Raw genomic sequence first — 14,957 nt, 5'->3', positions numbered from 1 at the left:
CTGATATCTGAGATATACAAATGCCTTTTAAAATTATTGCTTAAAATTTTTAGTTCAGTGATAGAAAACAGAACTGGCTAGGACAAAACAAGAATGTTGACCTTATGATTATGTATTTTCTTATAGCAGTGACTGTGGACAAATTTTCCAGGCTTGTCCTGCAATATTCATTTTGGGGATTAATAAAGAAAACTTTTTTTTTCATTTATTTTTATTAGTTGGAGGCTAATTACTTTACAATATTGTAGTGGCTTTTGTCATACATTGACATGAATCAGCCATGGATTTACATGTATTCCCCATCCCGATCCCCCCTCCCACCTCCCTCTCTACCTGATCCCTCTGGGTCTTCCCAGTGCACCAGGCCCAAGCACTTGTCTCATGCATCCGACCTGGGCTGGTGATCTGTTTCACCCTAGATAATATACATGTTTCGATGCTGTTCTCTCAAAACATCCCACCCTCGCCTTCTCCCACAGAGTCCAAAAGTCTGTTCTGTACATCTGTGTCTCTTTTTCTGTTTTGCATATAGGGTTATCATTACCATCTTTCTAAATTCCATATATATGTGTTAGTATACTGTATTGGTCTATATCTTTCTGGCTTACTTCACTCTGTATAATGGGCTCCAGTTTCATTCATCTCATTAGAACTGGTTCAAATGAATTCTTTTTGATGGCTGAGTAATATTCCATGGTGTATATGTACCACAGCTTCCTTATCCATTTGTCTGCTGATGGGCATCTCGGTTGCTTCCATGTCCTGGCTATTATAAACAGTGCTGCGATGAACACTGGGGTGCACGTGTCTCTTTTAGATCTGGTTTCCTCAGTGTGTATGCCCAGAAGTGGGATTGCTGGGTCATATGGCAGTTCTATTTCCAGTAAAGAAAACTTTTTACTATGGGAAGCTTTCAGTATATACAAAAATGGAGAGCACAGTATTGTGAAACTCCTTGCTCTCATCACTCAGCTTCAATAATTAGCCAAGTCTAATTTAATCTCTAATCTTTTCCCCACCCTTACCCTAGGCCCTGGTAATTGTGAAGCAAATCCAAGGCATCCTCATTTTGTCTTAAGCATTTTAACATTTATCTAAAAGATTAGTTTCTTTATTATTTAATTAAAATAAAATTTATACCCAGTGAAATCCAGAGCTCTTAATTGTACAACTGGATCACCTTTGATCCATGTGTATGTCCATGCAACCACCACTCCTAGTAAGATATAGGAGATTTGTGTGACCACAAAATTTCCCCATGTCCTTTTCCAATCAGTTTCTATCTCCATAAGCAACCTGTCTCCTTCCCCCCATCTTTAATGAGGTATAACTGACAAATGAGTTTAAGGTATACAAGCATAAGGATTTGGTATATGTACATATTGTGAAGTGATTATGACAATAAAGTTAGTTAATGTAACTGTCACCTCATATATTCAGTAGTTACCTTTTCGACTTTTATTCTCTGGTGGTGAGAACATTTTAAGATTTACTCTTTTAGTAAATTACATGTCTACAATACAGTATTGTTAACTATAGTTACCATGCTGTACGTTAGATCCCCAGAACTTATTCATCCTATCACTTAAAGTTTTTACCCTTTTACCAACATCTCCCCATTTCTCCCACTTGCCAGTCACTGGCAACCACCATTTAACTCTCTTTTTCTGTGAATTTGACCTTTTTAGATTCCACACACGTGAGATCATTTAGTGTTCTGTCTTTCTCTGTATTTTACTTTGCATAATGCTCTCCAAATTTATCCATATTGTCCCAAATGGCAAGATTTCCATATTTCTCTTTTAATAGTTGTTATTCTATCTATCATCTATCTGTCTGTCTTTGTCTGTCACACACATTTTCTTTAATCATTCATCTGCCTATGGACATAGCTGTTTCCATATCTTGGCCATTGTGGAGAATGCTGCAGTGAGCACAGAGTGCAGTTATCTCTTCCAGATACTGATTCCAGTTCCTTCAGGTGTATACCCATCCATGTATACCCATGTATACCCTGATAGGCTTATTAATAGGCTTTTTTATTCACAGCTGGGCAAGAGCAACTTTAGCTGAGTCAGAAATCCTGATTCACTTGATCTGAGCTGCTGGTTTAAATGTTTGCTTAACAATTAGCATGTTTCCTCATGTCCCTTCTCCTCTTTTCTTCTTCCATCTTCTGCCTTCTCATTCCATCTCTAGACATGGTTCTGTCCCTTCCTTATCTTGAAGTACATTGTCTTCTCTCCTATAGACCCTTGTTGGAAAGCTCCGCAACTATTGGCCAGTTAGAAACAGAAACTAGAGTACAAAGCTGTTTTCAAGTATGAACTGGCTGAATGTATGTGCCAGTTGGATAGATGTCATAACTAGGTAAGACTTGGTTTGGACCCTTACTTAAGTACTTGCCCACTCAACATTTTCTGGAGTTTTGACCCCATCCACTGACCAAGATCTCTTCTTTCTGTTTAGGATGTTAGAGTCTCTATCATAGGATGATAACAGTGTCCATCCACAAAAGTTTTATAAGGACTAAAGACGTGCTGTTGTCATGCTCAGTAGCTTCAGTCACGTCTGACTCTTTGCGACTCTATGGACTGTAGCCCACCAGGCTCCTTGTCCATGGGATTTTCCAGGCAATAATACCGGAGTGGGTTGCCATTTCCTCTTCCAGGGCATCTTTCCAACCCAGGGATTGAACTTGCGTCTCCTGCACTGAAGGCAGATCCTTCACTGCTGAGCCATCAGGGAAGACCCTAGACAGAGTAGAATTTAAATTCTACCAAGTTCAGCTCCTAGAATATAGGAGATGTTCAATATCATAGCTATAATTTGGAAGTAAAGAGCACTGTTTGACTTTGTTCAATCTGGCATTTTGTGAACTTGTCTAACCATGATAGTGCTATTTCTGGAAGCATCTGTTAGCATTTTAAGGAATGCTGCTGCTCTGTGGAATCCAGGTTGGAGACCCTGAATTAAGAATTGAACAAAATCAAGCTGTTGATTGTTCACAGTGAGTGAATAAATCAGTGCTGCTTAAACTAGAAGTTGGGCTTCCGGATCTTAGCTCAGTCCTCACCACACATTGCTTGAATAAAAAGGAGAGGTTTCATTTTAAGACACAAGGCAGAATCAAAAAGGTGGTGCTAGTGGTAAAGAACCTGCCTGCCAATGCAGGAGACGTAAGAGATGTGGGTTCGATCCCTGGGTGGAGAAGGTCCCTTGGAGTAGGAAATGGCAACCCACTCCAGTATTCTTGCCTGGAGAATCCCATGGACAGAGGAGCTTGGTGGGCTACAGTCCATGGGGCTGCAAAGAGTCAGACGAGATTGAGCAATCTGTCTATATGAAGCCTGGATTTTTGCTCATCTCTTCCTTCTAATCACATCTCCAGGTGACTCAAGAAATTCAAGGAAAGCTATCTGAAGTTCTCTGGATCAACTGTCAAGGATGTCATCAAGTTGGATAAGTTAGAATTTACATGGTCTTTCTGATTTTGGTCTTTCAGAAACAATGAGGCCAGACACTGTCCTCCCGTGTTCCCTTATCTCTGTCTCCCTCTGCCCTGGTCACCCTGCTTCATGTCTTGGGGCTGCCTCACTGCCCAGCAGGTGCCTGCTCCCTGCCCCTGCCCTCCCCCTTGGGTGGGGTGTGTGTGTTCACCCACCTTGATGTTGTGCCTGACCGAGGAACTCAGATCCCTGGAAAGCGGGGCCAGTGAGTGATCAGAGCAGTGTGTGGGGGTTGGGTCCCCAAACTTTCTGGAGGCACAGATGGTCGGGCATGGGTGGGACATCCAGGCCAAGGACAGACATTGCTCACTTGATCACCTGAAAGCCAGGGATGATTACATCATTAGGAATGTGCATTTCTCAACTAAGCCTTTAAGAGCGATGGGTGAGGAGAAGCATCCTTATATGACATGTGTGTGTGACACGTTCAAAGGGCACACATATCAGATGACTGAATTCCCTGCATGAGGCATGGGAGAATTTTAAAAAGTCATTCTCGTGCTTGTGCTCCACACCCACTAATCCCAGGAGTCCAGTTCCAGTTCCAGGAGTCCAGTTTTTCTCCATTTCATTTCTCAGGCGGCTCTCCTGGCTGGAGTTGGTGCACGGATGTGATCTGCAAGCACCGTGGTACCTGCGGGCAGTTTGCACTGCTATTCTCTTCATTAGAGGGACAGCCAATTGCAGGAGTGTGGAAGATGCATGAGGGGTCAGAGCCAGACTTAATGATCTCCTCAGGACTGCTTTTGTTTAATGATTTGTTTTGTCTTAGGTGATGAGAAAGAGAAAAAAAATCTGCTTATATTTGCAGGCGGCAGCCACACTTTAGGCTAGCTGATCCAAGTTAATTTGTCAGTCTTGAGCATTACTCTAGGGGCCAGAGCTGAGCCTGGGATGGAGACAGTCATTTATCAACTTAGGGTCCACTTCCATCCCAAAGAAGTCTGCCAGGGGGTATGGTGGTTCTTTGGCTAAGCATAGGGCTGGACCCTGGCTCCCTCCTGAATCTGCTGTCTGACAGTGAGAAGGCCATTTGCCCTTTGCACTAGGATAGTGTTCTTCAGAGTTCACCAGGATAGGGAGGAAGGTTTTCAGCTTCAGTTTCCTCAAGGCTAAAATCAGACAGCAAGTGACCAAGTATGAATTCCATGAAGGCACGCCCAATAGAAAAGAGCAGATGTTGGGGGTGTCTGCCAGTAAGAGTGAGAACTCCTCTTTTGATGTTGAAGAATTTGTGATATCACTTGATTTGTTACCCTATATTGTAGATTTTTAATTTTATGATTTAAAGAAAATTGCATAAAAACAGATAGTATCTATATGTTTCTTGTATGGAGGTCACGTGCATAGTGTTCATCAAATGCCTAATATCTTTTAACCTTTGACCTCCCCATGCAGCATGCCCAGGCCGATTTCTTCTCATCCAGTGGCCTAGGAGGGCAGGACAAGGTTCACCTTCAGGGTCTTGTTTCTCATCATTCCAGATGAAGCTGCCATTGTTCTTGCTGTGATAGAGAGAAGCAGGTCCTGGGCCATTTCTCCTCTTATTTACCTTCCATCAAAGTGTCCCTGTCCCTGATGACTGCATACAGAAGCTGTTGTATATATACACAATGGAATATTACTCAACCCTAAAAAGGAACACATCTGAGTCAGTGCTAATGAGGTAGATGAACTTAGAGCCTATTATACAGAGTGAAGTAACTCAGAAAGAGAAAACAAATAGCATATTTTAACACATATATAGGGACTCTCGAAAGATGGTACTGATGAACCCATTTGCAGGGCAGCCATGGAGATGCAGACATAGAGGACAGACTTATGGACATGAGATGGGGGGAGGGAAAGAGAAGGTGGGATGAATGGAGAGAGTAGCATGGAAACATATATACTACCATATGTAAAACAGTTAGCCAGTGGGCATTTGCTGTTTGATGCAGGGAACTCAAACCGAGGCTCTGTGACAACCTAGAGGCATGCGATGCTGTGGGAGGTGAGAGGGAGATTCAAGAGGGAGGGGACATAGGTATCAGTTCAGTTCAGTTGCTCAGTCATGTCCGACTCTTTGTGAACCCAAGGACTGCAGCATGCCAGGCTTCCCTTTCCATCACCAACTCCCAGAGCTTGCTTAAACTCATATCCGAGTTGGTGATGCCATCCAACCAGCTCATCCTCTGTCATCCCTTTCTTCTCCTGCCTTCAGTCTTTCTCAGCATCAGGGTCTTTTCCAATGAGTTGGTTCATTGCATCAGCTGGCCAAAGTATTGGAGTTTCAGCTTCAGCATCAGTCCTTCCAATGAATATTCAGGACTGATTTCCTTTAGGATTGACTGGTTTGATCTCCTTTCAGTCCAAGGGACTCTCAAGAATTTCCTCCAATACCAGGACATAGGTATCCCTATGGCGGATTCATGTTGATGTATGGCAGAAACCAACACAATATTGTAAAGCAATTATCCTTCAGTAAAAGAATAGTTTAAAAAAGTATTAAAAAAAGTCTTTGTCTCTGACTGCCTCTTTGACTGAAGGAGAGGTTAAAAGGTCACCTTTTTTTAAAAAGACTTGAAAAATGCTGCCCAGCACCCTCCACTTTCCTCATTTGCACTGGGAACCATTGATTTGTGGTGAGGAAGGTAGATTCACTTGATGAATACTTGAGTTCATGTGGATTCCATGAGCCAAGCCCTGAGGTACTCAGCTTTGGTAGGTTTCTCCCGGTAGCCCCCATCTGAGAGCTTTACAGGCTTTCTTGGATATCTAGACAATGCTGAGAGCCAGATACTGCCAGGCTATTTATTCTCACTTTACAGAACAGCTGAGGCATGTAGCATTCTCTGCTGACTTGTTTGGAACATAGCCACTGAGGAATTCACCTATGAATTTGTCTCCCCCAAAAAGAAGTGAGAAAAGACTCTGCTCACTGTTATAGATAGGAGCCATGTTAGAAATGGCAACTCTTTATGCTCAGTTTAAAAAGAACTCTGCCTCTTTTTTTTAAATTGAAGTATAGCTAATGTACAATGTTACATGAGTTACTGGTGTCAATATAATGGTTCATGATTTTTAAAACTTTAGTTCATTTGTAGTTATTATAAAATATTGGCTATATCCCCCATGTTGTACAATATATCCTTGTAGCTGATTCCATATCTGATAGTTTGTACTGCTTAATCCTCTATATTGCTTCTCCTTCCCTTCTTCTCCCCACTGGTAACCACTAGTTTGTTCTCTATACCTGTGAGTCCACTTTGAAAAAGAACTAGATTTCTATTCTGCCTTCCCCATGATGGAGAAGTAAAAAGAAACCACATTAGCAGATAGACATGGCTAACAGGTACTATCAGAGAGAAAAGTCAAAGGCAAAAATGGCTTTCTTTTACATGGAATAGCCCAACTCCAGAGGATAAAATCAAGGGAATTGAGATGAAATGAAGGGAGAGCATGCTTCCTTGTTCTGGCAACCTCCCCAGAATGAATGAAAGATGGTGAATGATGATCATCTTGTTTGAATGATAAAAGAAAATCATTGTTACCCTGGAGCTGGTCCCTGTTGGGGGTTAACTTCACAGTTGCCTTGTGTGGAATCCATCTACATACCCATGGGGAGTGGTAGTGCTGGGTAGTGGAGACTGTAGACTCCTAGGGATCATGGACTGTATGGTTCTCTTAACTCCATTTGGTGTCCAGCAGGGGAATGGCTACATTCACAAATTTAGTGAAGGCTTCTTTCTTGCTGGAAAGTGAAAGTGAAAGTGTGTTAGTCGCACAGTTGGGTCTGACTCTTTTCAACCCCATGGACTGTAGCATGCTAGACTCCTCTGTCCATGGGATTCTCCAGGCAAGAATACTGGAGTGGGTAGCTGTTTCCTTCTCCAGGGGATCTTCCCGACCCAGGGATCAAAACTGGGTCTCCCGCATTGCAGGCTGATTCTTTACTGTCTGAGCCACCAGGGAAGCCCTGGCTAGAAATGAGGCTTAATATAAGAACAGGTCAGTCAGAAGAGGGAATCCTATTTTCTTCTGTTGGTAATGACAGCATGCTCTGTCAGTCAGGATTTTAAGGTTTGGGTGTTGTTCTGACTAGAGGCAGGGGGCAGATCAGATAACCTTTTTAAAGCCTTTCAGCCTGGAAGTCCAGTGGAAAGTGTTCCAAAAGCTACTTAATACTCTGGATTTATTTTTCTCCCTTGCTTTTTACAAAAATTTGCACTTCCAATTTACAGTGGCTATAATGTGCTAATGGGCTTTCCTCTCATTAAAAAACACGTGTGGATGTGAGAATGTTTCTCCTTAAGAAAAGATGGTCTCTGGGGCTTTGCTTCTGGCTTGAGGTCCTATGAGGTAGGTGTGATGAAACCTCCCCCGCAGTGGGTGGGGGTGTGAGCGAACCTCATGGGGGGCCAGCAGCTCTTCTGCTAATTTTGGCAGGAGAGGGAGACACTCAACTACTTGGCGAGGAAAGAGGGTAAGTTTTGCAATTTATTTGCAAATTGAGAGAAAATGAGTTTTCAGACATGTGTTCAGAGCCTGTCTAGTCTCTTCTACCATTAAACCTGTGTGTGTGTGTGTGTGTGTGTGCCCACGTGTGTGTCTGTGTGTATTAGTCACGCAGTGTGTCCGAATCTTTGTGACCCCATGGACTGTAGCTTGCCAGGCTCCTCTGTCCATGAAGTTCTCCAGGCAAGAATACTGGAGTGGGTTGCCACTCCCTTCTCCAGGGGATCTTCCTAACGCAGGGATCGAACCCGAGTCTCTCACATTGCAGGCAGATTCTTCACTGTCTGAGCCACCAGGGAAGCCCTTAAACCTGTTAGGACGGAAGTAATCCAAGTTCATGTTTTTCAGTCAAATCATTGTTCTTCCCATTCTAGTGCTTTGGGTGGCCAGTGGCAGCATGGTGGCCTGGGGTTAGGATTTTGAGAAGGAGGAGGAGAGGGAGAAGTGGACGGGTGATGTCTAGCAGCTGATACTTTACAGTCTGTGTGGAGACTGTCTTAGGCTCGCAGAACAAGGAATATAGAGGGAAAGCTTCCAGAGTGCTAGAAGGTTGAGAGAGAGAGAGAGTGATGCTCTTTAGGTCCTCAAAGTAAGGAGTCGATTAGATCAGAGCTTTTTAAAAGCACCTTACATTCACCATATTCCACCATTCTGTGATTCTTCTCACTATAGCTGGGTGATTTTTATGTAATTGTCAAAGAGAAGAAAGATCTTTTGAAAAAATATTTTTTTATTGTAGCTTGAGGATTAAATCATACAGCTCAAGTCCACTCATGAACTCATCAGCATACTTACTTTCTCAGGCCATAATGACTCCGTGGGCTAAGTGAAAATTTCATTCCTTTGGAAAATTGAATTAGCACAGCCAAATCAGCAGAAAATTATCTTTGACTAGTAGGTGTTATTTCTACACCATTCTGCTTTGCCTAAAAAAATAATGACTCTGAGACTTTAGCTTGATGGCTAAGCAATACAGCCAGTGTCTACCATTTTCTTTCACGGTCCCAAGAACTGTTGTAGATATTTTACACACACTTGTTCATTTAATCCCCAGAAGAGCTCTAGGAGATAAGTTGATACTAAACTCTCACTTAATCGATAAGGAAATTGAAGATTAAAGAGATCAGGCAACCTGTCAAGGCTTGGATTAATCTTTGGGTATAGTGGCTAAGTGAGAGCTGTCCCGTAAACTCTACTTGTCCATCCTCCGCCTCTCCCAGGGGGTCAGTAAAACTGACCAGCTGCACTCATCATACTTGGGTGGAATTAAGGATGAGACATCGTGGAAGATCCCTGTTTGGGATATGAAAGCATGAACAGGAAGCCGTAGTTTCCATGAAAGTGGGTCAGTAAGATATGCTGTAACAGTAAGTAGATCACTTATTTTCTGAACATTGCTATTAGGAATTAGAAGCCTAGCAAGATCCCTAGGTTTATAATTCTCTGTCTCCAAATGATAAGAACAAAAGGTAACAGTGAGTGCTGATGTTTACAGATTTTATATCTGCTAATTCATTTAAAATGACAACAGCCCCTTGAGATAGCTGTGGCTATCTTCCTCATTTTCCAGATGGGGAAAACTGAGACCCAGGGTGGTGCAGAAACAGCCAGGAAGTGGCAGAGCTGGGTGTGAGCCCAGGCTGTTTAAGCATTATTCTAGCCTGCCTCTCAGCAGCAGCACTCAGCTTTGGCAATTCTGAAATATTTGTTTCTGCGATGCATATAGGACTTAGTCCTTCAGAGTGGGATGAGGCTGAGAAGAACTGGATGTTGAGCTATGTCTTCTGTGAATGTTCGTGTGTTTGAACCAGCTGGCTCTCTTCCTCTGGGGTCTTTTTCTAGGGATGGGGCAGGAATGCCCCTGACGGGGCCTCCCTGAGGTTGTCTGTGGGATACCCAATTCACCCTGCTGCATGGAATTCCTTTCTTGACCCTGTCTTCTGAAATAAGAAGGCTGGAATTTGAGGGTACTCTTCTACAGAATCTGTAACTCCTTCAAGATTGTATTTGCTCATTTCATCTTCATTGAACATTAATGGGTTTAAATGTGGCATCAGAACTTGCTCTATAACGGTGCTTATAGAAGGAAACAGGCTCAGAAAGATTAAGTGACTTCTCCAATTTCACATGAAGTTGTACGTTGCTGAGCACAAAGGCTATCTTACTTGAGCCAGGATTCAACCGAGATAAACCAACAGCCTGTTTCCGCTCTTGTCCTTGGAGTTTGGCAGGGGCCGGAAGTAGGGAGGACTCAGACGCACTGGAACTACTCAAAACACAAATTAGAGCGAGAAACTGATATGCTGATCTGATAGAAGAGAGGACAGAGAGGGGATAGCCACACCCACTCCTCTTTGCACGCTTAGGCATCTGTGCTCCTCAACTAGGCAGTTGGTAGTATTTGAGTATGAATGAATGGATCCCTACTGTCCTTTCAGTTCTGCTCCACATTCAGAGCATGGAGAGCTCGGGTGGATGAGGGTGAAGACCTCAGTGGGGAGATGGCTTCAGGTAGAGAGCAGATGTGGGAAGTAGAGGGCATGTATGCAGAGGTATCTGTGGGCAAAGGCCGTTTGCACCTGGAATGCTTAACCTGGCCCACAGGTGCATTTTTCTTAACTCCGGTAAAATCTTGTCTTTTCTCCAAATTCTCAAATTGGGAAATAACATCAGCCGGTGCCAGGAAAATTGTAGACTTTTCTTTGTTAGTTGCTCTTCTGCACACTTCTGCCATTGCCACGGGCCTCAAGCCTAACCTGTTAACCATTTGTATTCGCTCACATTATTCCTGAATGTGAGTCATGTGGTGTCTGGGCTCACCCCCCCGGGCTTTCCTTTCCAGGTGAACATGTTTGTTGAAGGATTCCATGATGCCATCCTCCTCTACGTCCTGGCTTTACGTGAAGTACTCAGAGCTGGTTATAGTAAGAAGGATGGAGGGAAAATTATCCAGCAGACTTGGAACCGAACATTTGAAGGTGAGGATTCAGTCTACAAGGTAATAGCGTTCTGCTGCTGATCAAGTTGCTTTTTTTCTGGTTCTGTTTTTCTCTCTTACAACTATGGGACCTTGCCAGTGTCTTAGTTTTCTCAGCTATAAAAGGATAATAAGTCATGATCAACCTACTTCACAGGCTTGTGAAAATTAAATGAGATAAAGCTTATGAAAGTGCTTTGAAAGAGTCCCACTGAAATAGGAAGCACCTTGTCTCCTGATGGCAACAATTTTGTGCTAAGTCACTTCAGTCATGTCTGACTCTTTGCAACCCCTGGACTGTAGCCTGTCCAGCTTCTCTGTCCATAGGATTTTCTAGGCAAGAATACTGAAGTGGGTTGCCATGCCCTTCTCCAGGAGATCTTCCTGACCCAGGGATGGAATCCCAGTCTCTTGTCTCTCCTGCATTGATTGGTGGGTTCTTTACCTCTTTACCACTAGTGTCACCTGGGAAGCCCCTAGGCTTCTTTAAACTTGTCATAAGCCTCATTCACAGCAATCAGTTTGTGAAGAGTTCTGTGATCAGTTTTAGAAGAAATTATCCCCAATACACTTTCCTCTGTTCAAAACATCTGGAGGTTTGAGATGATGAGCAGGTCCAGTTGAGCTCTCTGCTTGTAATTTTCAAAATGGTGAATACTGGTTGTTGCTTTCCTAAGAACAGAGGAAATATAAGAACAACAACAAAAGAAATGGCATGTCATCTCCTCACTCAAGCAATTTTGTTGACATTTAAAGATTGTGCAAGAATGAGACTATTCTTGGCTGGAAAGTTAAACACTACAAAAATGTACAAAATGAAAAGTGAAAGTTTTCCTTTCCACCCTAGTCCCCTCTCCCCAATGTAATGGCTATTAAAAATTTCCTATGATTCAGCCTAAAAATATTCTGTGCCTTCTGCCAGCACATATGCATTTGTATATCTTATCTAAAAAATTTACACAAAAGGGTCATACTAGAAATGCCATTCCTTATCTTAGCTTTTTCACTTGTATGTCAAGCAAAAGAATTTTCCATATGAGCACTCATAAATTCAGCACATTTTAAAATGATGGTTCCACGTTTTTCCATTGTTTGGCTGTACAAGGATTTCTTTACCCAGTCTCCTATTGATGGACACTTCAGTTATCTAGTTTTTTCTATTGTGCAAAATGCTATCATGAGGTTACACATCTTGATGAATTTCTGTGAGTACATCCAATAGGGAACATTCTTAGTCGTGGCTTATCTGGGTCCAAAATTATATTGGTGCCTTTTAAAGTGCGTTGTTGTTCAGTCACTAAGTTGTGTCCAACTCTTTGTGACCCTATGGACTGCAGCATGCCAGAGTTCCCTATCCCTCACCATCACCCAGAGTTTGCCCAAGTTCTTGTCCATTGAATCAGTGATGTTATCCAACCATCTCATCCTCTGTTGTCCCCTTCTCCTGGAGGAGGGAATGGCAAACCACTGAAGTACACTTGCTGTGAGAACCCCATGAACTGTATAAAAAGGCAAAGTACATTAGATATTGCCAAAGAACTTCCAGAAAGGTCTACTAGTCCATATTCTTGCTAATGGTGTATAAAATACTAGTTTCCTCTCATGTCAGTTCAGTTCAGTCGCTCAGTCGTGTCCAGCTCTTTGCAACCCCATGAACTGCAGCACACCAGGCCTCCCTGTCCATCACCAACTCCCGGAGTTTACCCAAACTCATGTCCATTGAGTCAGTGATGCCATCTAACCATCTCATCCTCTGTCATCCCCTTCTCCTCCTGCCCTCAATCTTTCCCAACATCAGGGTCTTTTCAAATGAGTCTGCTCTTTGCATCAAGTGGTCAAAATATTTGAGTTTCAGCTTCAACATCAGTCCTTCCAATGAACACCGAGGACTGGTTGGATCTCCTTGCTGTCCAAGGGACTCTCAAGAGTCTTCTCCATACCACAGTTCAAAAGCATCAATTCTTCTGCGCTCAGCTTTCTTTATAGTTCAACTCTCACATCCATACATGACTACTGGAAAAACCATAGCCTTGACTAGATGGACCTATGTTGGCAAAGTAATGTCTCTGCTTTTTAATGTGCTATCTAGGTTGGTCTAACTTTCCTTCCAAGGAGTAAGCGTCTTTTAATTTCATGGCTGCAATCACCATCTGCAGTGATTTGGGAACCCCCCAAAACAAAGTCAGCCACTGTTTCCACTGTTTCCACTGTTTCCCCATCTATTTGCCATGAAGTGGTGGGACTAGATGCCATGATCTTAGTTTTCTGAATGTTGAGCTTTAAGACAACTTTTTCACTCTCCTCTTTCACTTTCATCAAGAGGCTCTTTAGTTCTTATTCACTTTCTGGCATAAGGTTGGTGTCATCTGCATATCTGAGGTCACTGATATTTCTCCCAGCAATCTTGATCCAATCTTGTGCTTCCTCCAGCCCAGCATTTCTCATGATGTACTCTGCATATAAGTTAAATAAGCAGGGTGACAATATACAGCCTTGACGTACTCCTTTTCCTATTTGGAACCAGTCTGTTGGTCCATGTCCAGTTCTAACTGTTGCTTCCTGACCTGCCATCAGTCAAAAATGAGCATGAGACTCAATATTAGAACACCCAGTTGCTGGAGCCCTGGGGACATCAACTTCATATTCAACTCACTCATTCATTCATTCATCAGGTATTCTTGAGTACTTTCTATGTGCCAGGCGCTGGGTTAAGGGGCTGATAACTCAGCAGTAATTAAAGATGTTCCTTGAAATCAGCTGAGCTTCTGTGGAATAAATACACTACTTCAGGGGCTGGGAAGTGAATCAGGTTAAGGGGGATAGAAAGTGATGGGAGGGGTATAGTAGGGCTACTAATTTAAATAGAGTTCAGCAAAGGTTTCTCTGATAAGTGGCAGTTGGGTACAGACCTCAGGGAACTGAGATATATGATGCAGCTATTTAGGAGAGGATAGTCCAGAGACAGCAGCAAACACAGAGACCCTGAGTGTAGCTGGGGGACAGTGGTGAATGCCCTGGGAACAGCCTGTGGGCCTGTGTGGCTAAAGCAGTATGGGAGTTGCAGTGTGAAGTGAGCCAGAGACAGTGTGAAGTGGACCAGACCTTGTGGGCATGGAAGCTGCATTGAGAACCTTGAACGAGATGGAAGCCACCAGATGGTGTCAAGGAAACATGATCTGTCTTGAATCTTTAAAAGGGAGCCCTCTGGGATCCGTGTAGAAAATAAACTATAGAGTGTGTACAGATGTGAAAGCTGGACCATAAAGAAGGCTGAACACTGAAGAATTGATGCTTTCAAATTGTGGTGCTGGAGAAGACTCTTGAGAGTCCCTTGGACAGCACGGAGATCAAACCAGTCAATCCTAAAGGAAATCAACCCTGAATATTCATTGGAAGGACTGATGCTGAAGCTCCAATACTTTGACCACCTGATGTGAGGAGCCAACTCATTGGAAAAGATCCTGATGCTGGGAAAGATTGGATGGCAAGAGGAGAGGGGGGTGACAGAGGATGAGATGGTTGGGTGGCATCACTGACTCAATGGACACGAGTTTGAGCAAACTCAGGAAGATAGTGAAGGACAGGGAATCCTACTGTGCTGCGGTTCACGGGGTCACAAAGAGTCAGACATGACTTAGCAACTGAACAACAATGCTGATGGATATCATCTGAGGACCACTGACATACAGGTCACTCACCAGGTCAGAAAACCAGCATCCTAGCCACTGACTGTCACCTCAGTCCTTTGGTTTTCTCCTTGGTCACCTGTATCAAGAGGGGTTGGCTCAGCTGATGACGGACAAAGGCCCTTTGAGCTCTGCATCATGCCAACAATTTGAGCCCTTGAATGTACTGGGGCTGTGCCTTTCTGCCTTACCAAGACTAGATTCGGGGCATGTACTGTTTTTCTCACTTAGGACTCTCCTCTACCCACTGCCTCACCTTGTCCTTGGTCATTAGAAAGGGTAAGATGG

General features: G+C 43.3%; 1 protein-coding gene across 2 annotated transcripts in view; it reads left to right on the top strand.

Annotated features, from left to right (window-relative positions):
* NPR3 (natriuretic peptide receptor 3) overlaps positions 1-14,957 on the top strand; it is a 72,157-nt gene that overhangs the window by 45,675 nt on the left and 11,525 nt on the right. For both annotated transcript variants that reach the window (XM_043488404.1, XM_043488405.1), the window contains exon 4: positions 10,849-10,984. In XM_043488404.1, coding sequence (XP_043344339.1) covers positions 10,849-10,984 — 136 coding nt within the window. The remainder of the gene's footprint in view (positions 1-10,848; positions 10,985-14,957) is intronic.

Source organism: Cervus canadensis, chromosome 16 (genome assembly GCF_019320065.1).
Source record: "Cervus canadensis isolate Bull #8, Minnesota chromosome 16, ASM1932006v1, whole genome shotgun sequence".
Classification (NCBI taxonomy): domain Eukaryota; kingdom Metazoa; phylum Chordata; class Mammalia; order Artiodactyla; family Cervidae; genus Cervus; species Cervus canadensis.
This window is presented reverse-complemented; position numbering and strand designations above follow the sequence as displayed.